We start from the raw sequence: 22,912 nt of genomic DNA on the forward strand, positions 1-22,912 counted from the left end.
TAATCTATACAGAACGATCAAGAGGAAGGGAGGAGATGGAGAGATGCAGATACACAGAATATATTTGAATAATGTGCATAAAGCCAGTCCTCCAACTGCAGGGCAATATCGGCCCCTTACTTAAAATTCACTCAACTAAAATCCTTGCTCCTTATGTTTGCAACAAACATGGAGACAAAAACATTAAAAAAAGCGTGAAAAAGAAGTGAACAAATGTGGGTCTAATGATACTAACACAGACTTAGCTGGTAATATAACAAAACCCCTCCAACAGGAGTGTCACTGTCTACTGGGAACACACATTCAGACACACACACAAACACACACACACTCATGGGCTGAGGGACAGGGCCACTGGTGAGTGCTTTGGCATCCTAATTTCAGTCTGTCTCTCCATCTCTCCACCTCTCTGTGCCAGTTGTTATGGCGATGGGAACCAAAGACTGTCACAGATTTAATGGGACAGGGGAAAATAGAGGAGGGAAGGGTGGAGTAGGGGTGGCTGGCAATGGAGGAGACACTGCTGAACGAGGGGGGAGATAAAGGGAGCACAATGAGAGGGTGATGAGGCTTGTCAGTGGGATAAGTCTGGTTAGCCGGATGAGAGCTTGGCAAGAGTGATGAAGAAAGGGAAAGGACAAACCCTGACGCTACAGTGCTCCCTGTCACTGGTGTGATGGTGTATCACACTGTCACCACTATAGCTATACAGGATCTCTAAGGCTGCAACATTAGAACAATGGAATTCAGTGCTTCCCTTTTCCTCCACTGTGACGTGATTTAGCTCAACAAGCACAGAATAAAAATGATCCAATTAAGATAAAGAATAACTTAACTGAGCATTTTCAGGCCAAACATCTGCAGCTACTTCGCAGGAGGCATGAAGCAAAGAAGCGTTCCCAGAAGACCTTTACCATCCAAACCCAGAGCTGAGTCTATATATACACAACCCTGATTCCAAAAAAGCTGGGACGCCGTGTAAAATGTAAATAAAAACAAAAAAAAAACAACTGTGCTTACAGATAACATCACCCTGTTTACCTGTGGAACGTTCCAAACAGGTGTTTTTGGAGCGTTCCACAACTTTCCCAGTCTTTTGTTGCTCCTGTCCCGACTTGTTTGAAACGTGTTGCTGCATCAAATTCAGCAGATATTTACAAAAATCAATGAAGTTAATGAGGTCAAACACTAAAACATATTGTCTTTGTGCTGTTTTCAAGTTTTCACATTCTGTTTTATTTATGTTTAACACAGTGGCCCAATTTTTTTGGAATGAGGTTGGAGTACATATTAGTATTTTATCTGGGGTTGTCTTATAATTGAGGTCCATTTATATTTGAGCGAATAGTGCAAAGAGGGAAAAGAGACTGAAACTAAAGTGAACAGTAACATGCAGGGGAAAAACAATCAGATCGCAAATGGTGGTATCAGCACCAAACAATTGCCCTGCAATGACCTGACCTGCTGTCAAGTCTGTACTGTTTATCAGTTCAGATGTATCTTACTCTCGCTCTCTGACTCCATGTGTCTCTCTCCATGTCTCCATGCCTCTCTCCATCACTCTCTGACAGACCCGCTAATCACTGAGACCAATGGCTTGGAGTTGATCTGCCCAAATGGAGCTACACTAGCTAACATCCCTTCGTCCACCATCCAACCCTACCCCCCCCACACCCCTCGTTCCTCCTCCATCTCTTTCCCTTTATCCGTCAGTTTAGCCAGTATGCATATCCATCAGCTCAGCCGAGCATCGTGGCCAGCAAAGCGAGCCAGACCACATACACACACATCAAAAGATGGGGATGCAGACAGGCCAGGTAAACAAACATCACACAGCCCAATGGTTCATCTAATGTTCCATGACTTGACTGCTAGTGATGTCTCTTTCCCAAAACACACACAAGCACACAGACACACACACACATCAAAGATGACTTCAGGACCACCGAAAAGCCAGAACAAGTTGTGTTTACCAAAGTGGGAGGATGGACGGATGGAGGCAGAGGGGCAAGGGCAGGTCAAAGAGACGCTTGGTGATAGAGGAGAGGTGTATTTAAAAAATGGAGGAAGAGAAGCGAAGGTAGGAGGTGAACGGAGTGTTCAGGCTCTTGAAGCCCATGTCGAAAAGTATGTATCTTGTTCTGGCATGGGATATACACAAAGGTAATCTAATAATACAGCATTTGTATCTGCAGGCTTTCCTTGGTTGGAAAAAAAACTTGACTAAGGTCAAACAAACTACACTTTTAGGAGCAGCTTTTGTTGTGTTTTCATTTAGACTGCTACAGCGAAGAACGGCGTATTTTACATTATTTATATTTCACTGCCGCTTTCTGTGTGAGCAGGATTGTTCATTAAAAAGTAATAACCAGCATGTTAAGCTGCACTTGGCACTGGTGTCAGCAGTGGAAACAATTATTCCATTTCAACACTTTCATTTTCAATAGCCTACATTCAATACACTACTCAGCTGCTGCGTCAAACTGCGGCCCCCTAACAAGCGTCTGTCAGGTTAGGAATGATGACTTGTCAAAAGCTATCGGTTGCATGGCAACTACTTTGTGAGTGTCGCAGGAATCCCGTTCGGTCATTAATGATACAGCTATATTTTGGTAGATGACGAAAAAAAACGCTGTATTGTTGAGGAGACGTTTTCAGGAAAAATGGACCATTCATCAAAACTTTGAGAACCTCCAATTGAGGTTGAGGTTGAAGTTAAAAAAAAAAAAGAAGCTTAAAGATGTCAAATTAGTTATGACTGAGAGCTGAATCTTACTAGTACTCTTCTGCTTGCATGTGTCCTGTTTTCTACTGTTCTATTGATATTGCAGGTACGTCCAAATACACGTAAAACTGATATCAACACAAAAACAGTGATTACAGATGAGTCCTCCTCCTCTTTCTACCCTGAACACCACCCCTGGAGTATTTTGGCCATATCACCCACCCTAGTATAGATACATGCATACTTTTGCATTTTTGTCTTTGTTTCACACTTATGGCTAAATATATATTGTGAAAGTTAATGGATAACAGTGTTGAAGAGAATTACATGCAAGCAAAGAGATGGATGGCTACACAGATGGAAGTAAGGACAGATGTGGAAACAGATGTGAGGATTAAAGGACCATGATGGAGATAAGCGCGGGCAGCAGAAGAAAATTAATTAGTGAGAAAAAGAGGAAGTAATTCTAAAGAAATGCAAAAGAGCAATGGTGGAAGGAAGGAGGCATAAGGATAAAGTCAAAAGGATGAAGTAAGGTAGAAACAAAGTTGCCTGGCGAGGCGGGATGGGAGGCTTCGAACCAAGGGCAAAAACAACAAAGCCATTAGAGAGGGTGAGAAATAAAGCAAGATGCCAGGAGACATGATCTTCAGCTGGGCCTGGTGTGTGCTGGGAGCCAAGCGGCCCAGCGTCTGGGTGGGGACAGGCTAACATCAAGGTTAGCCATGTGTGCTAATGTGGCTGACAAGCGTCCCCCTACATATGCACACTCTGGCTAATGGCAAATGCGTTAGCGCTGCCTATACACACCCTGACACACACACAGATGGACACACCAACCGTTGTGCCCACCAAATGCCTTTTGCTTGAATTCACATGCAAATTTGCGTGTGTGTGTGTGTGTGTGTGTGTGTGTGTGTGTGTGTGTGTGTGTGAAATGCTCAAGCACTTCGGCGGACATGATCTGCCATTAGCATCAAGGCGGATTTCAGTAATTCTGGAAAAATACACACAGTCCTGTAATTCCCCCCCCTCTCAATTCTCACTGACGCGAATGTGCACGAGGCAGGGTGGGGGTTTGGAATGAGAGAATGACATGCTTGGAGACAGAGCGGGGGACAGAGGGTCAAGCTAGAGAGACAGAGGCGAATACAGGGAGAGAGAGCGAAGGGGAGGAGAGAGGAGGCGAGGACAGACAAGGGAAACATTTTGCCTGTCATTGTGTGCAAAAAAGCAGAGCGGCAAAACTGATGGTAATTGGGTCTTCGATGGGCTGAGGGAAACCCACCGTAGCATTCTGAAAATGGCCGGCTAATGTGGGTTTGAGGGAGAGAGAAAGACAGATTGTGACAGAGTTGGTGACACACACGCAAGCTCAACCACACACACACACACACACACACACACACAAACACATCAGCAGCCTTTTTAAGTTCAAGCCTGATCTACTTTGATCCGGCTTACTGTCCGAGGAAAAAGTAATGAGGAACTAAGAGCTCGTGGGATTAGTCAATTAACCAATTAGTGAATGGAGGCAAAATTAAGAACGATTTTGATGACTGATTAATCGTTTTAAATCCTTCAAGAAAACTTGCTATTGAATATCTTTTGGTTTTTGAGAGTTGGAGCCTGGTACTTTAGAGGCTGAATGATTACTCAAAGAAGCCGGCAGACTAGACACTAGCTGCAGCCTGAGAGGAACTTACCCTCCACCTTGCCATTCATGGCGAGGGTCCTGATCAGTGTGATGTATTTACTGCCCTCCAGCGCTACTGATGAGTCCTTGCGGTTTCTACAGACAGAGAGAGAGAGACAGACTCGATTAATGTATTCCACTCACAGTAATGCAACTCATCTGTTGTACTTTCCCCTGTTTGAGTTCAGTCAGATGCTGGAAGCAGGTGGTGAGTGAAGAGAAGGAAACAAGGGAGGAAGAGGGGTGAGTTTCCTGCGTTTTAGCCCGACAACAGAGCGGCTGGACCCTGCATTAATGTCTCCCCTAATACCACTCAAGTTAAACTTTAATGGTCTACTACTGGTCACAGCACTGTCTAATGAGTACGTGTGTGTGTGTGTGTGTGTCCTGCTCCACTCACATTTCCCTCTTCAGGTTGAGCGCCTCCTCCACATTGTTGTGGCGACAGCACAGGTTCATGAGGCTGACGTAGCCGCCGACTGTCATCTCCTCCTCATATTGCTGCTTCAGCTCAAGGGCGCGGTGCAGGTTCTGATCAAATTACAAAGCAAAAAAAAAACCTCAGGACTGAACACGGGAGCTAATATCAAGAAAAAGAAAGCTCTGGGAGTTATTCGAACAAATCCTACGTCCTCGGCGCAGAGAGTCTGGATGATTTGCTTGACAATGACGCCTAATGGTCGCTTCTCTTCTTTCAGTTCGGCCAGTTTCCTCTCGAGTGCCAACACCTTTTCCTCGCTTCCCTGATGGAGACAGACAGGTGCCGAACGCAGGTACATGACCATATGCATAACGTGTGCATGGGCTTGAAACATTAAAAGGAAAAAATGAGGCCAACTGCTGTGCTTTATTTGAAACAGAGTTCAAGCATTTGGAACATTTTGTATGAATTTCTTTACACTCACACCGTCTTACTTACATGGACAGCTGTCAGAGAGCCATTGGACTCTTGGTCTCTGGATTGCAGCAAACCAATCACGTCCTGACACACACACAAACACGCAGACACAGTTAACATCATTGGGGCAGTACAGAAAACATAAGCAGTACAAATACATCCTCAGTCTGGTCATAAAGTGCACTTGGCTGTTGAGTCTTATGTACTTGAATGAAGTTCTATGATTAAAAGGTAAATACTTGAACTATACCTTGATGAGCTCTGGGACATTATGGGACCCCAGAGTGTTCCTGATGCCTCTGTAGATGTTTATTGGAATGGTAATGTTCTGCAGAGAAACAAGAGGAAGGATCAGCTGTTAGCACAACAGCAGCTGAACGTGTTCTGTGTGTGTTTGAGAACTACGTTTGGACAGTTGCTGAACATAACGAGGACAAAATAGGAAACTAATTACAAATTACTTCACTGCCATTGACTGGGTTATTTAACTCCACCAGAGCTTCATTTAAAGGCTGTCACAGAGCTTGAGTTTGAATTTGTGGGGAAATGATTGTTGAAAAAGTTGCATTCAGGTGCTGTTGGAAATACTGAAGTTTCAACTGGAGAACACACAAACACTTACTGAGAGGTAAATATGATTCAGAAAGTAAGATGTTTACTTATCTATTCTTTATTATTATGGTAAGTTTTGGCTGATATTCAATTACGTTTTCTTATAAAAACAGCAACTTAAGATGCACACAAGCACAATTTAATCTCCCACAACATGTCTGGATGGCCCAAATCAAACCTTTACTCCTCAGAGATGGTGCACAGGAGAGGAGGTCATGTGAGTGTATTTTGCTGTGTGTGTGTGTGTGTGTGTGTGTGTTTATATACATATATACTGTGAATAATCTGTGTCGTGATTACACGCTGCAAATTATCTTAGATCAGAGTGTGTAAGATACTTTTAAGTGGGAAGGTTATGAATGAAATGGATATACAGCATATTAGAGTCTGGCATGTGTGTTTGTGTATGTGTGTGTGTGTGTGTGTGTGTGTGTGTCTACCTGAGTCTGTAGCTGATTGAAGTATTTCTGCAGTTTCTCTTTCTGTGCATGCACCTCCTTTTCTGACATGCTGTCGATCAGATAGTACAAGAAGTAGGATGTCCTTTCTGGACGGGAAGGAAACACACACACGCACAGTGAGTAGTTGTCTTGGGAATACATTTCATTTGCCACCGTGTCAGTCACTGCACCCATTATTATTATTACATTTTTCTGTAACCTCTGCAGAGTGTGTGTTTGCGTTCCTTTTCTGCTGACAGAGGCTGCTTTTGGGTTGGAGTGTGAGTGAATGTGCAATGGTCGGCAGTGACAGCCTCCCCTTACTTCAACACACACACACACACAAGCAGATGTCGTCTAATGGGATGTGACATGGATAACAGTCTCCATCGCTCCCACCAGCACACACAACAGTTCCAGCGCTGGGGACTCTCAGTGACACACACGCTGACACGGAGCGACACTAACGCTCCCCACACACACACACACACACACACACACACACATTTAACTACTCAGCGCTGTGTCAGCAGCCAGGCTCTATTTCCTCAGATGGCGGTAGCAGGTCTTTCACTCACACACTGACACACACACACACAAACACACACGCACGCACACATGCACAAAGCTGGACGTAAAGACACGCAGGCTTCATGACATGAATTGGGCCCGTCAGCAGTATCCTGCTACTGAGACTGAACACAAACACACACATATAGACATACACTCTGTGATCCGAGGTATAAACAGTCAGCAAGACAGAGACTGCAGTCTGCAAATTCTAATCGATCACATATCAAATACTGATATGTGATAGATGATACACACACATTGGCATCCTCCTTCTCTCTTTCTCGCTGACACACACACCCCTTGCACACAAGGACACCTCCGATATGAATGTCCTGACTTGGCAGTGACAAAACTGTGTATAAATGTTTCCTTACCAGCAGGGTCGGAGCCTGCTGAGAAGCGCTCGTCTTTGTACAAGAGCTCAGTAATCTGAAATAAAGAAGAACAAATGAAATACAAATACATACACAACAGGGCAAAGACGTTAATTAAAAACTGACAGGAGACCCTACCAGTCCGATACCAAAAAGTTGGGAAGCCGCATAAAACGTAATAATAAAACAGAATTCATTCATTTTCAAACAAACTGTGTTTACCGACAACAGCTGCTTGTGACTGACTGAGTCTTTCCAGGGTGCTCCTTTCATACCCAATCATGATACTATCACTTATCACCAATCAACCTGTTTACCTGTGGAATGTTCCAAAAAGGTGTTGTTGGAGCGTTCCACATCTTTCCCAGTCTTTTGTTGCTCCTGTCCCAACTTGTTTGAAATGTGTTGCATCAAATTCAGAATAAGCAGATATTTACAAAAATCAATGAAGTTGATGCTGCAAAAGATCAAATATTTTGTCGTTCACTGTTTTCAATCCAGTATATGTAAAAAAGGACTCATTCTGTTTTATTTTTGCTTAATACAGCGTCACGCCTTTGCTGGAATCAGAGTTGTGCACAGTAGTTATGAGAAAGAACAACATCTGCACAGACGGGTTTGCGGGCTAAACTGCCTCTTATCCAATTCTCAACAATTCTTTTATTTTTTTTAACTTACTTTATTTTCCTTCTACATTTTGTAGTGATAACATTATGAAGATTTTTATGTGTGTGAATGAATTGTGTGATTTTATGTTTGTAAACCATCTTGCATAAAATTGCCTGAAGCTGAATATCCATCCTAAATATTTCTTTATTTATACACTCAGTGTGCCATAAGGAGATTTGCATAAAAGGCAGCAGATGGCATTTGTCATATTGTATATTCTTCCTAAATGTAATTCAGGATGTAGCAGATGGTGAGTAAACCGGTTGTCATAGTCATTATGTTGTGAGGAATAGATTCACCAAGCGCCTTTAAAAAGCAGAGTTTAGTTTGAACTTCAATGAACTTTAATTAAATGTCCTCTTTTTTGCATTTAGGCTCTTTTTTATTTATCATTTTCAGCTACTGAACTATTTTCCAAATTAGAAGTCCATGCGGGCTTACCTTCACCATGGTCTCCACATCGTTGGACCTGCAGGGGGCAGTAGAGGACAAGACATGAGCATACAGTCAACATGCACCACCAGTGGGTCAACAAGACTCCATGCACGTCAGGGTTAATGTGCATCTCTTTAAGAAGCACCTCCACCACACATACTTCAAACGGGTATTAATCCTCCTCTCCAGTGATTGCTCCAATGCACACCTACAAACTCTGCTTAGCGCTCATTTTTACTCCCGCCATTGTTTTACCCATAAAGATCATTTATAAGTGGAAAGCTGCCAAATCATAAAACTGCGAAACGTCTCTAAACCTTTAATTGTTTGTACTGTCGATGGACCAGGAATTAAAATTTATTCTGTTTCACTTATTTCAAGTTTCTATACATAAAACGCATGAGGTTCACATACAATGTGAAAATTGTTTTAAATTTGTAAGAATATATTAGCGTTTTTTTATATTTCTATAAATCTTTGCAAATTTGGAATATCCAACGACCTGCACACTACAAATTTGTTTTCAAGTGTAAAAAAAAAAATTTGAGTACAATGATCTAAGGTGAATTAATTAATTTTCTGGCAGGAATTAGTATTTGATTCAAGTGACCATAATACTGATCGTGTCATGTTGCCATAGCCACTGAAGCGACAGTGTAGTACAATACAAGAGAGAGCGACAGATTTTTCAGTTTGACACACTCGATCCACCGCACGAGAGAGGAGAGACGGCAGTACAAAAGCCCAGGAAACAACACACGCACGCACACGCACACACACTCACACTCACACACACTAAATGATGACAACGTGTAACATTTCTGGCGTTGTCAGCTAGTTGGTGGAAAGGAGTTGAGAGGGGGAGATGAGAGGAGAAGAGAGAAGAAGAGGTCTTTAATGATTAAATTATCCCCTGACCTTGTCTTTGACAGGGGCAGGTCCCGCATTGCAACGACACAGCGCTCGCTCGCATGCGCGCACACACACACTCCCCAAGTGACAAGCCCAATTATGACTCTGTCAGGCAACCGAACAGTCAGAAGAGTGTGTAGGTGTGTGCATGTGTGTGTTAAAGCAATGAGAGCAAAGCAAATGGAGGAGAGGAAGCGGGTTCAGACACAAAAAAAGACGGGCAAACAATTAGTGGATGCACTGATTTAATATCTAAAAAGGTACACACACACACGCACACACACACGCTGCAGTCGTGTATCTACTTTTAAGACGCCTGTTTTCCTTAAAAAATTGCATTTACATTATTTTTTATGTCTTTGAACTAAAAGGTATAAAACTTTGCTGTCAAGAACCGAATGTCGGATGCTACTGCTGATTTCATGACTTTCCAAAAAACTTAATTAGACTCCACATTTCTCAAAAGGGGAAGCCACATTATTTATTATATGTTCAGTTAAATTATCAACATACACCTGAGTTAATGGACACATCAGTCACAACAAGGAGTGTATTGGCTGAATGGAAAGTTCAAAGTTAAGATCAACTGAGCGTATTTTGGCTTTTTAGAGGAAGAAATAACTTTGGTCCCTGCAGACAAGTCAGCACTTTTCTCTTTGACTCACCTCCAGCTTGGCTCAGGGGCCAGGGTGTTTTTGCGTGGGCGTGTAGTGTTAAACTGTAAATATTCATAAACACCCCTTCAACAAAAGCCCACGGGTCAGGGCCTGGTCCTAGGGCTGTGTGTGTGCGAGGGAGAGAGGGAATGAGGGGCAGTGGTGGGCATCTGCTAATTTACATATCTCCCACGGTGCTTTGGGGTAAGAGCAGAGGGATGACGGCCTCCATATGCATGAGGCACCCGTGTGTGTGTGTGTGAGATGGAGTGTTTTTCCCTGCAGCTGCCCGCATAGACGCTGTAGATGGTGTGATAGGCTGCACATGTCATAGTCATAGCATATGCTGCAGTGACCTCCATAGTGCTACAGGCCTGCCTAAAACTCCACTCAGGAGTTAAGAGGCAAAACATGGAGAAATATGGAATATCAAATGATGGAGAACACATAGAGACATAAATAGCGGACGGGCTAATTGACTCACTTTTTGAAGCCCCGGCTAAGGCCGCTGCGGAAAACACTGAGGTCCATTGTGGGGAAGGCGGGATCAGACACTGGAAAATAGAGAGAAGACAGACAAGCGATGAGAGTGATGAGAAAGAAAAACAGCATCAACTTTCCTTCAACTGGATCGATGTGGTTCAAGATGAAAATACAGTGAATAAGATTTGCAGGGCTGCAAGTACCGACTACTTTCATTCACAATTATTCTGCTAATTATTATTTAGTATGGGTATGAGGGGCAGAGGCGGGAATCTGTAAAATATTGAAAATCAGTGAAATCAGTTTCCAGTGCCCGAGGTCATCTAAATTGAACAAAAGTCCAAAGGAAAAATAAAACCCAAAAAAAGCAGGAAATTCTTAAATTTAAGAAGCCAAACGCAGCAAAGGATTTAAAATATCTGAAATGTTGAAAACCAATGAAAACTGTCGTAATGTGAAGAGGGGAAAAATCCATCGGCCTGAGTGTGAAATACATAAAGAGGTATGGGAAAACGAACGGTGGCTGTTTGAGACTAAAACGAGATGAAAGACAGAAAACAGGAAGAATCATCCATTATGTAACAGCCTTCTCTAACCCGTTCCTCTGCCAGTTGAGGCGCCTCTCGCTCTCGCTCTTTACATATTCACACAGACTAATCTCTTAAAAGGCCTGATGAGCACAGAGGAGTAAGTGGGCAAATGTATGAGTGTGTGTGTCTGTGTGTGTGTCCAATTAGCCCGCAGGCGAGGCGGCGATTTTTATGATGATGGGTGCTTCAGATGCAGCACAGCTTCTTTGGGCCACGTTAAGAGTGTGTGTGTGTGTGTGTGTGTGTGTGTGTGTGTGTGTGTGTGTGTGTGTGTTCTTACACATGGTGTAGAGTTCAGCCAGGTTCTGACCAGCCACTGTGCGAATCTCTGAAGACAAGAAGCCCTCTGACTCCATAAACACACCTGCATCCTGAGCAGAAAAAAAAATCACTTTTAAGTGAGCAAAAACTTTTCAAAGCACATGAACACACGCACGCACGCACGCACGCACGCACACTTATGGATTACCTTGAGAGCCTGTCGACCGGCTGCAACACTGGGGAAGACAGGAAGGGCGTAGATGGTTAAAGTGTCGGCATCAGGGGACAACCCCAGCTCCTGCATGCCCTTCAACACTTCAACCACACCTGTAACATACACACACGCACGCACACACACACAAAAAGTAATCAATATCAACTTTTTTTGAATACAAGTTGGACGGGCTTGTTCTTGTGTTGTAACAGAGGCATTTTCACAAAATTTGCAATAACAGCCAAAATAAAAACTAACAAATAAAATGAGTGTGAGCTCAGGGGTGCAACAAAGTTGTTTTTTGAGGATTCATATGTCATAAGTTTTTCCTGACAAATCAATGTCATATTTCTCATAAAAAATGACAGAAAATAGTGAAAATGTTCATCATGGGAACTCATGATGGGGGACAATTTTGGAAGCTGTAACAAATGCAGGTCTGGTATTTGTACTTAAATGATTCATCAGTGACTTAAATTGGATGATCTTTATGTCCTCGAGAATGCAAGCTGAATAAGTTGGTGTTTGTTTGATGGCAGATGTAATTGAGTATATTTGTCATATCTGGATCAAAACAAGTTTGAGGTTAGTTTCTAGTTTAAATGTTGTATTCCAAAACTTTGAGCAAACACATTTTTGTTTGACTGTGTTAATTCAATCACATGCTGCTCTTTTACAGATACACGCATTCACGCTCATGTGCCGGTCTAGAGAGATGTGTAAGCACTGTTTAAATATGCGTCTAAGAAATGAGCTGACACGTACTTTCTCTCACACACCCTCCATCGACAAAATGCTAATGGCTGCTTCCATCTCCACCTTGGTCTGGAGGATACATGCGCAAAAACACGCACGTGGCCTGAAGTGGACTCTTGCACCGTCAAACTGCACTGCAGCAGAGCCCTCGGTCCTGCCCCGGGGAAGGAGGCCAAAACAGCCACATGCATATGGAACAGCCACTCACACACTCTCAACGTGCCTACAAGAGTGTGTGTGAGCTCATATGCAGGAGGCACTGCAGCACTTTGCATATGTCTGGGAGCGTGCCCACAAAGGACATGAGTCTGAATGAGGGCATAGATGGGTCTCTATGTGGTTTTCGGTACATCTATATGCTATATATGACTGCATCCAGTGTACCAATACACCGTGTTCCCATGTGGACTTCAGTAAACTACGCTAAAGTGCTTCCTTGAGCCGACACACCTCAGGATTCTGTGTGTATTTACTCTCCACGATTCTGACACACACACACACCCACGGCTCTGTGTTTCTGCATCCTCCTGGGATGTATGTGTTCACCTGGCAGTCTCTCTCTTTAGCTGAATAAAAGATGAGTCCCATGCTTTTATACGCCATTAAAACCGGAGGCTGGGGCTGCATTACCCCAGGTAAGGCTACCTGAACCACTCCATCCGTCCATCCCCTTCGTCCATATCACTCATTCATCTGCCCCTCTCACTATCCATCTACCCTGCTTTCAAGAAAAAGTAAACAGGCGATCTTCCTCTTTCTTCTCAATGGAGAATCCATCCGCTCTGCCCTCCGCCCGTCCATTCTTACCCTCTAATCGCTTTCATCCAGCCTTTTTTTTATGAAAGAAGAGAGGGAGCACCTGCTTTCCTCCTGAATAATCCATAATCAATTTCACGGTGAGCCAGGCAGACAGAAAACAAGTGAATGGAGAGCTGGAGGTATAAATGCACAAGCCGGCCTTCTCTCTCAAGCACGCTTTCCAGCTTCCGCCTGTGAGCTTTCATGATCATCAGCACTTTTTGGTCGTCCAACAAGCGTGTTTGTGCGTTCTTTTGCAAGTCAAGTCTGTGACAGAGCGCTTTTAACCCTTTGACCTCATGCTGTTCTGTTCAGTTTTCACTCTCTGATTTACAGGCTTATGGCTTAAGTCAGTGCATGTCTTATTAAGCTAAGCAATAATAAGCTATTAAGAAATGCCATCAGCTTGCCTGTGAGTGATACTACTGTAATACAGCTTTTATTAACAAAAAAAACTTTTACATATGCCACTCCCATGTCTGCATTGTTAGAATGAAGATCTTAAATTAACACATCGACTGGAAAACGGAGGAAACAGCTAGCCTGGTTCTGTCCGAAGGCAACAAATTACACCTACCAGCATCTCTAAAGCTCATTAACTAACATTGTCAATAAAGAGAAAGAGAGAAAGGACAAACTACTGCAATTGCAATGATGGTGGCAACTGACTTTGCTGAGAAGAAAGGGTGAGATTGCTGACACAAATCGCTGCATTATTTTCTAGGACCATGTTCGTGATATTAGTTTCCTGTTCAGGAGACAGAAGACGTTCCCGACCACCTTGTGTTGGTAGTCTTTCATTTTTGCAATACAAATAGTAAAATACTGTAAATAATGTGTAGGAATACATCCACCTCCACCTGCACCTTCTGTGTACTCAACTTTTAGTACACACATACACTTAACTAAATTATATACATTTTAGTATATTGCACATTTCATTTTCATTGGTATATTTTATTGTCCACTGGTATATTTTATTCTGTCGGTACATTTCACTGTGTATATTTTATTTTGCTTGTATATTTTATTCTGTTGGCACATTTCACTTCCATATTTTATTGTTTATTGTTTAGTATATTTTATTGCCTTAGTATATTTTCATTATGTTATATTTTTAATTGCTTTACGAATATTTTTATTGCATGTTGGTTTATTTTATTTTATTGTAGTTATCTTAATTTTATTCTTTCTAGTCTTCTTATCTTTCTTACTATCTGTTCCTTACATGGGGGTTGCAATGAAAATTTCATTGACATGCTCAATGACAATAAAGACTCTTGAATCTTGAATTTCCCAAATACTTGAAACATACTTTTGCGAGAGGAAGACATTTGATTTGAAGGTGGTAAAGATGTGAAATTGGCAGCATACTGCCTGTTTGCTGTTGCTCATTGGTCTCATGCAACGTTTCTGCGTTGCAACTTTGTGATTCAGCTTAATTTACAGTCTCCAGCATCACCTAGTCGGTTCCTCACAAGCACTTCAGACTCTTTCCATGACTGCTACATAAAGATTTGTGACACTGGCAGCCATCCTGCATAAAGTCTCCATATGAACTTGGTGGATGGAAGTCACACCAAGGCGCCCTGAAAGTCAGCTAACCTAAAAACTTGAAATGTGGAGAACTTCCCAACAAAAATCAAATTAAAAAAAAAAAAAAAAAAAGAGTTGAGAACAAATGAGAAAATCAGAGAAGATACAAAACAAAATAAAATGTGACATTGTGTAGATTCATTTCTCTTGGTCTCCCTCTACGTCTTTACTTTTCACTCCATAACCCTCATATGTTTGTAACTCTTTTTTGGCATCCTCCGCTGTCTGAACAATTTAAATAAAGATTTGGCACAGAGGAGAACTGAGGAGAGTAGCGGCCTCTCCATGTTGGTCAGCATAAAGCCTGACATACCATCCAGGCAAGAAGTATCAAAGTAGTGAGTTAAGCATGGCAGTGGTCACAAGATATCATCATCAGATTCATGTCTTCAGGTTAACTGTCACAGACGAGAAGTGAGGACAGAGAAAAGAGAGAAAAAGAGGAGTGGAGCGAACCGGTCGCTGTCATCCCCTCCCGTCCTTGGACATGAGTACCTGTCACTTTTCCTTTTCCTTCTCCTCCAACACCATCTGCCTCTCCATCTCTTCGTGTCTATGGCTCTCTAAAGGTGGACTTTGTTCGCTGCGAGGCAATGACGGGCCGTTGTTTGAAAACAGAAGAGAGTAAAAGAACACTTCTATTTTATGAGGCACGAAAAGCTGCCGTTTCATCCTCACTGACCTCATTTTTTTTTTCTTTTTATCAAGGTGATGCTTGGCTCTTGTCCCACCAATTAACTATAGCCGAGGCTGGACCAGAGTTCATGGAGGACTGCATTACAGATTGCTGTGGCAGTGATTCTTTAATGCAGCCCACTCTGTTTGACAGATAGGGCTGCATTTAAGAAAAAGTGAAAGGGTTGAAGATGAGGTCACATAAATAAGAGTCCGGTGGGGGAGGAGGGGGACACCAGGAAGAAAAGTAGACTGAACAAGGGAGGCATTGCGTCTCTCAATCACCCAAAACACACAAGGCCAAAAACACTCCCTTCCTCTGCACTTTCCCCTCCCTCTTTTTCTTACTCCGCCATGTCAGAAGTGATAAGAGGGCGCAGCGTCGCGAGGACTGACAAGCGGTGACTTGCTGGCGGCAGGTGGGAAGTATGGGCCAGCATATGCTTCCGCTAAACCCGCCAAATCCACACCTCATCAAAAGGCAAAGGGACCCCCCCCCCTTCTCCTTATTCCTTCCCATCCCTCCCCCCGTGCTCTCCTCCAATTCTACTGCTCCGGCCTCTCTGCCCGCTAGTGACACCTGTGGACAAAAAGTGACACGGCGCTTAATATTTCATGGGCCGTGCACAGTGGGGCGCGTAATCCAAAGTGAATTCCCTCAGAGCGCTTGCATTTACATGAAATCAAGTCACTCCGCATCAGTCACATCACCTGCACTGCCCCCCCCCCCAAATCCCCCTCCTGCCCTCGCATATGTGGACGCACACACACCTCCTGCAGCCAATGAGTGCGAGAGAGCACTAGTGAGACAGAGGGGGGGGGGGGGGGGAACAGAGGCTGCATCATTCATGAGGGTTAAGGCTAACACCATCGGAAACGAGCGAGTGTGTGAGCAAAAGAGAAGTTTCTCCGCTTCCCTTCCTGGCCTCTTGCTTTCAGAAGCAGATGCCGTCTGATGTATCCGTGAGACTTTGAGACTACGCGGTTAGAGAATTTAAGTAATAGTGTGTGTCAGGTGTGTGTGGTTGTGCATGTTTAACTCATGTCTAGTCCTCTTCTTCATGCTGCCAAGCCAGGCACTGAAGCATCTCGCCATTCAAACTGAGAATCCGTCCATACCGCACAGAGAAGCCAACCTGCAGCGTCGCCACACTGGTCTAACCAGTTTCTCCTCCCTGCCAGATCAAATGCTGTCAATTAGCTGACAGGGGAAAAATACATAATTTATTAATCGCTCTAAAAAACCCCAAAGAGAGAGCCAGAGCTCAGCATAAATAAAGCACTTAAAAGCCAAGCCGCTGCTGAATGCATTTGACAGGGTACATTCGTAATGAGTTGTGAATTCTGACAAGTCTACAAACGCCGGCTATCTGTCACTGAGACGATTTACCCCACAAGCTCATCGCTGACAAAAACAAGGGAGAGAAAAGGACCATTTTTCAGCACAGACAGAAACTGGGAAGACAAATATTCACATATACTACAAGTACAGAGCCATTAAACCATCTTAAGTGGCAGATAGAGAAGACAAACTTGAAGACATCAATAATCATCAGAAACAAAGTGTCTGACAGAGGCTCAGTAGAAACGGACTGCTCGATGTCCAGCCGCCCACTCAATGAAAACAACGGGACAATGATTATCTGCCTGACGTGTACATGAACTGTGATCTCCACTGAACTGAACTGAAAAGATAAAGATCTTTCAGTCCTTTTCAGGACGTAAACTGAATTTTTAAAAGTTGTTCTTTTCATTTCAACAAGCATAATTCCCCATGAACTCACCTTGTAGTATCAGCCATTTTTACACAAACAAAATAAACAGGAATAAAGCACACTTTACTTGGGTGTCATCAGAGCTAACAGAGGCTTGAAACTTTCATTGGCGTGAAATGCAGCTTTTCAGCCTGGTGTTGTTTCCCTTTAAAAATATGGCTCACAAACTGTCTGTTTGTGTGACTGTCGAACTGCCAACGCAAGCAACAACATCCAGGGCTGAAAAATGAAGCCTGTGCAAAGTGCCAAAAACTGCAGTTCCTCAAATGGCCACTTGAGGCTGGCTCCAAAAAACGAGTCCATCTCCTTAGAGCCCCATTTTAAAATAACCGACTTTACAGCAGAAATAAACATGCCAACAGCCTGATACAACAAACGGTTTTGGTCTCAATAGCTAACTTTTTAATCTGTCCGAACAGTGAATATTATTTTAAGTTACTCATTTAAATTATATTGAGGCTTAAATTTATGCGTAATTACAGGCATGGCTGCTAACCGCTCGGTTTCAGCTACATTCGGTCCACCTCAGCACCGCAGACGCTCCAACTTTTTGCTCATTTTTTAGATTACCCAGGAGTTTGGTGATGCATAGCGCTGCGTAGATGGCAACGACTGGAGCCACTGACACTGAGCTTCATAATAGCTCTTCAGAAACCTGTGGGTGATGTCACAGAGACTCAGTGTGGTGTATTAAGACTGTACAGGGATCAGCTATCTGTTGGGGGTTGGGTGCTCATTGATGAAAAAAAGAAAAATGATTTGAGGACAGCCACTGGAGCAAAATGACCTCTGACCCCTCAGCCTCAGGCCTGTATGTGCATCCATGTATGTGTGTTTGCATGTGCAAGGGAGATGCTTCAGGCTACTAAGTCCCCCCAGTGCCCCTAACAAGGTACCTTAGGTGCCTCCTGCCATGGGGTTCAGCCATCCTTACACACTGTGCACCACTTTCTTCTTTAATCAGCTTCTGCACTGCTGATAAAGTGTCTATAACATGAATGTAGTCAGTTTATGCAAGAAATGACATAACACCAGGTTTACTGCTAAAATGTCATCTCTTCTAAGATTTTTTGTTGGTGAGGCACTGACATCTGAGTAAATAATCAGTGTCTATAACTGTTATTTTAACTGCAATCTACACACTTAAAACTTTACTTTATACGATATTTTAGCCTGTAGCCTTCACTCTGTAATAGAAAAAAAGGAACGTGATTGATTAGTCACAAAATGTCCTGTAGACTTGCACCCAGGAGGCTACAAGAGCCCAGAAACTGAAGATCAGGAAGAGGAAATAAAACGATGACATTCATGTCTGAGCGCTCTTTCTGAAAGTCAGAGTCTTTTTGGTCCAGAGCTCATCTGTCCAAAGTGGCTAACATGGGGAGTTGGGACCTCTTCTAAACTTTGCAATCTATTCCTAGAGCTCTCCAGAGAGACCTGCATGTGTGTGTTTGCGAGTGAGTGTGCATGCATGTGTTGTTTCATCTCTGCCTGTTCCAACTCTCTCACACAGGGATCAGACCTGTTTGCCCTTGACTGCCCCAGCCCAGTGAAATCTGTCCCAGTTGGACCACTCTGTGGGGCATTAATATTTGAGGGAAACACTCCTTTAAAAGCTCTTTCTGGTACAGAGGACTAAGAAAGTCATAATCCCCTCTACACCGTAAAAATAACACACATGTCCATAAACTGCTACTATCATGGCTACCCAAAAAAAACCCTTTCCATTTCAGATTGGATGCACAAACAGCTGGCAGACACATTTTCTCCTCCTTGGGGCTCTGTGGCACCCACTAGGTTCTCACATACACATGTGATTGTTCACATGAGGCTGGAGTGGCTTTAAGATCCACCTACAAGCTTCTCAAGACAGTTGGCCACATTGAACTTCAAGATCTGCTGCTCTCTCTTAAGCTACTAACTTAAAGCATAAAAGTTGCCATGTGTACATTATTTCCCAAAATCAGCCTAGGTATTAACTAAAAAGGTGTCTGTGTGTGTGTGTGTGTGTGTGTGTGTGTGTGTGTGTGTGTGTGTGTGTACCAGCTGCGTTGTTGTCTTTCAAATGCTGAGTGAGGAGGGGCCAAAAGTAGTGCTGCCTTATGGGAAAGTTCTGCTCCTTCAACATCTTCATCAGCTCAAAAGACATAGCTGCAAAAATAAAACAGTACAAGATTAACTTTATTTTCTATTTACAAGTCACCAAATGCACAATAGATGAGTGTGTGTGCGTAGAAACACTGAATGACAACACATCTGTGTGCAAACTGGATGTAAAGGTCTCTCTAAATGCATGGAAATGAGAGTTTGTGCTGTACCAGTCTTTTTGGCCTCCAGGGCACAGGACAGGGTGAAGGTGAGTGGCTCACTGTGCATATTCAACTCCTGGAGTTCTTTGCAAAAGAGGCCTATCTTCTCCAGTGACTGCCATGCACACACAAAGACAAATCAAAATATTAAAATTAATTCTCCAAATGCTGACAAGTATCGACTCTTTGAAATATTGTAAAAACTCAGTTTATGAGCATGTGTCTGTGTAGTATGACTACGTTAGGGAAGCGAAGGGTGAAATTCGTTAAGTCCATGTACCACGTTCATGTTGACACAGTGTCTGAGAAAGAAATTCCCTTGATTGACGGACTGTGAGTTGAGGCTGTCAGACTGCACTGTGGGGAAAGTCTTGAGGACGTCAAAAGCTACGTCCTCCAGGCCATGGGTGATGAGGCTCAGGCACAAGTTCATGGCATCTACAAGAAAAACAACAATGCGCTTTAATGTGCTAAGCACGGTGCCCCAGTATTTTCAATGACGCTACATTAGTTGCCGAGGTCCGGGTGCGTGCGTACCTGGAATGTAACTCCTCTCGTGCCTGAAGCGCCCAACCATCTCTGGGACGTGCTGCTTGTGTCCGGCCTTGGCCAGGGTGAAGACGAGCTGCATGAAGTCCCTGTCCATCAGACTGCAATCTGCACTCTCTGCTGCCTCCAGAGTCTGACAGAGAGAGGAGGAGGAAGACAGAGAGGAGGAGGTGAAGATGGAAAGAGCAAGTTGGTGAGGCAGAGAGGACCGATGGATGGAAAAAGGGAAGAACAGAGGAGCAATTAATTAGGCAACCATCACATACAAGCAAGCACATGCATAAAATGTTCATCAGCAACATCTCGACGACCAACCGAATAAACACACACACCTTTTTCAGACTGTCCAGGTCTCCCTTCTCAGCGTAAACGTTAAGCAGTGAAAGGTAAGTGTCAGGACCCGGTTCAATTCCTGCTCCCCTCATCACATTTAGGATGTTCTTAGCACTCTCGATGTCCCTGCATGGTGACAGATGATAGCTTGTTTAATTATGTACTACGGAGATGTTGTTCATTACTGTTTGTCAACATTTAAACTTGGTTCACCAGAAGCACAATGCCCCTGCCCCTGACAGCAGAAAACACACAGCCCAGTGTACTACATGCAGCATCACATACCTACATGAGGCAGTGACTTAAGAGCAGTGTACCTGACTACCTGCAGAAAAATGTGTCTAAAGTACCTGGCAAATATTTTAGAAAATAATGTCTATCGTTGTTGCTACCATTTCAAAAAGTCCCGACCTCACCTGCGTGCTACTAATTGCTGGGGGCTACACACCAACTGCCCAAAATGCTGCAGCCCAGAAATGTCTCAAAAACAACAAAACAATAAGAACATAAGAAAAGACAGGCAGAGGGCAGGGTCTCCGCAGACAAATACACTGGCGCACACTTCTTGTGGGTAATAAGCGATAGTTGAGAGGGATACCTTTCATGTGAGCATTTACATTGTTTTTTAGGAAACTCCTGCATATTACACCGGCAAATTATCTGCTTATTTCAACACTAACACTTATTATGTTCCGTTAAACACGGCATGCTTCAAGACCAAAAGCAGTGATGCTCACCCTGCACGAGCATGGCCTGTCACCAGGGAGTTGAAAACGGCCTCAGTGATAGGTAAATCTTTGCTCTTCATGTAACCCAATATGGTGCTGAGAAAGCAAATAATAGAGTTAACATGACATAGAAAAAAAGAAACAGGTAAATCCGAAGTGTTAATATAACATCAACTCTGTTCCTGAGCAGGACAGAGAGGGTGCTCACCTGGCTCCCTCGATATCTCCATGTTGGCAGTACGCTGCTAGGAGTCTCTGGTAGGTAACCTGTGCACAGAAACAAAAGGAAATCAAACAGTGTGTGTATAAGGCAGATTGGGTGCTATTCTTTTTAAAGGGATTTGAAGAATCAACTTGCATAATCAACTAAGCCAGAATCTTCATGTTTCTGTTCCACAGTTCTGGTCGATGGATTGAAGCAAACAGAAATCTAACCATGGGATTTCGTGCCAGTACTGTTCTCTGTACTACAGTGCTTACTCTGTTGGGCTGGATGTTAGCTGCTTCCATCTTGGCCAGGAAGTCAGTGGGGGAGAACTTGAACTCATTCTGCAGGTAAACCTTCAACAAGGCGTTGAAGTGACTGACATCATACTGTGCACCTGGGGACAACAACGTGCAAATCTAAAACATCAACATAATGACAACACCTACATCATACAGTGATAATAAAAAAACAACATAGTTGTTGGCAATTCTCATGAATGTTGTGAGTGAAATTTAAGGTCAAATACAGTCACCAAGTCAGTTCCAGGTTAATAACATGAATCAAACACTATTCTAATAGTTAACATATTTGAAACCATTGTTAAACACCTTTCAGTTCAGCAGCAGTGACCAGAAACTTCTTTGGATCATAACATAGTTAGGTTGTTTCCATTGGTGCTGCCTCTTACCCAAATCTTGCAGCTTCTCCCACACACGGTGTGCCAGCTCAGTGCGCTCCTCCATGGGCAACTCTGGCAGCAGGGACCCACAGCTACGCAGCAGTAACAAGGCCTGATTTCCACTGGGATAACCTGCAAACAGAGAAGAGAAGAAGGTGGGAACAGATGTAAAGAAAGAAAGAAGAGACAGCTGGTTCAATATCAAGAAACATAAAACATGCTCAGTTTAATATAAATTACAGCTTCATGTTGCTCATATTCACGAGATGAGTCAACGGTCTCCCCTTTCATCTGACATCCTACCTTAAAAGCCCTGATAATTGTTCTGCCAGCCTACCTGTCCTGCAGATATCATGAAAGATGCTGAGCAGAAGGCTCTTGGTGACGCGACCGGTTCTCCTCACAGAGCTGTCCAACTTGGTCAGAGCCCAGTCAAACTCCCGCGCCTGCTTGGACTGCATCGCAACGCCAGTGTCATCCTTCTGCTCCGTGGCCACAGTATAGCCCCGCACACACCCCACTGCACATGGCAGCGCACGACTGTAGAGGACAAGACAGTGACAGTAGAGAGGGGGACAGAGATGGATGGAAGGAGTTAAAATGAGATCAATACACAAACACAAACAGATAAATGTGCTTTCTTTGTGGGTCAATTATATGAGTAGCACAGGATGTGGTGAGTGCACAATACTAGACATGTTGAAGAAGCAGGAACAAAGATAGGTCTCTGAATACTCAGCCTGCTCAAGAGTGGAGCTACAATCATGAATTGATTAATTTAAAGATAGAAAAAGTCAAAATGATGTGATTTCAGCTTCTGAAATGTTAATATTTTTTGGTTTCTTTATTCCCCCATCATAGTCAACAGAATATCTTTCTGGTTGTGGAGAAAATAATCAGCAACGAAAATAAAGGTCAATATCAGACCTACTCAAAGGCTGATTGTAGTTTTGTTAAGAGCTATGACC

At 43.3% G+C, this 22,912-nt stretch overlaps 1 protein-coding gene across 1 annotated transcript in view; it reads right to left on the minus strand.

Moving 5' to 3' along the window:
* Positions 1-22,912, minus strand: part of lrpprc (leucine-rich pentatricopeptide repeat containing) — a 61,546-nt gene that overhangs the window by 37,857 nt on the left and 777 nt on the right. Inside the window, exons 2-22 of the mRNA XM_041947184.1 lie at positions 22,282-22,484; positions 21,954-22,076; positions 21,538-21,659; positions 21,266-21,324; positions 21,067-21,153; positions 20,329-20,455; positions 19,985-20,129; positions 19,728-19,885; positions 19,457-19,562; positions 19,182-19,289; positions 11,533-11,651; positions 11,344-11,434; positions 10,475-10,544; positions 8,429-8,456; positions 7,319-7,373; positions 6,372-6,478; positions 5,570-5,647; positions 5,341-5,403; positions 5,051-5,164; positions 4,822-4,952; positions 4,432-4,517 (exon numbers count right to left, since the gene is read on the minus strand). Coding sequence (XP_041803118.1) covers positions 4,432-4,517; positions 4,822-4,952; positions 5,051-5,164; positions 5,341-5,403; positions 5,570-5,647; positions 6,372-6,478; positions 7,319-7,373; positions 8,429-8,456; positions 10,475-10,544; positions 11,344-11,434; positions 11,533-11,651; positions 19,182-19,289; positions 19,457-19,562; positions 19,728-19,885; positions 19,985-20,129; positions 20,329-20,455; positions 21,067-21,153; positions 21,266-21,324; positions 21,538-21,659; positions 21,954-22,076; positions 22,282-22,484 — 2,180 coding nt within the window. The remainder of the gene's footprint in view (positions 1-4,431; positions 4,518-4,821; positions 4,953-5,050; positions 5,165-5,340; positions 5,404-5,569; positions 5,648-6,371; positions 6,479-7,318; positions 7,374-8,428; positions 8,457-10,474; positions 10,545-11,343; positions 11,435-11,532; positions 11,652-19,181; positions 19,290-19,456; positions 19,563-19,727; positions 19,886-19,984; positions 20,130-20,328; positions 20,456-21,066; positions 21,154-21,265; positions 21,325-21,537; positions 21,660-21,953; positions 22,077-22,281; positions 22,485-22,912) is intronic.

This window comes from Chelmon rostratus, chromosome 11, assembly GCF_017976325.1.
Source record: "Chelmon rostratus isolate fCheRos1 chromosome 11, fCheRos1.pri, whole genome shotgun sequence".
In the NCBI taxonomy this organism is placed as follows: domain Eukaryota; kingdom Metazoa; phylum Chordata; class Actinopteri; order Chaetodontiformes; family Chaetodontidae; genus Chelmon; species Chelmon rostratus.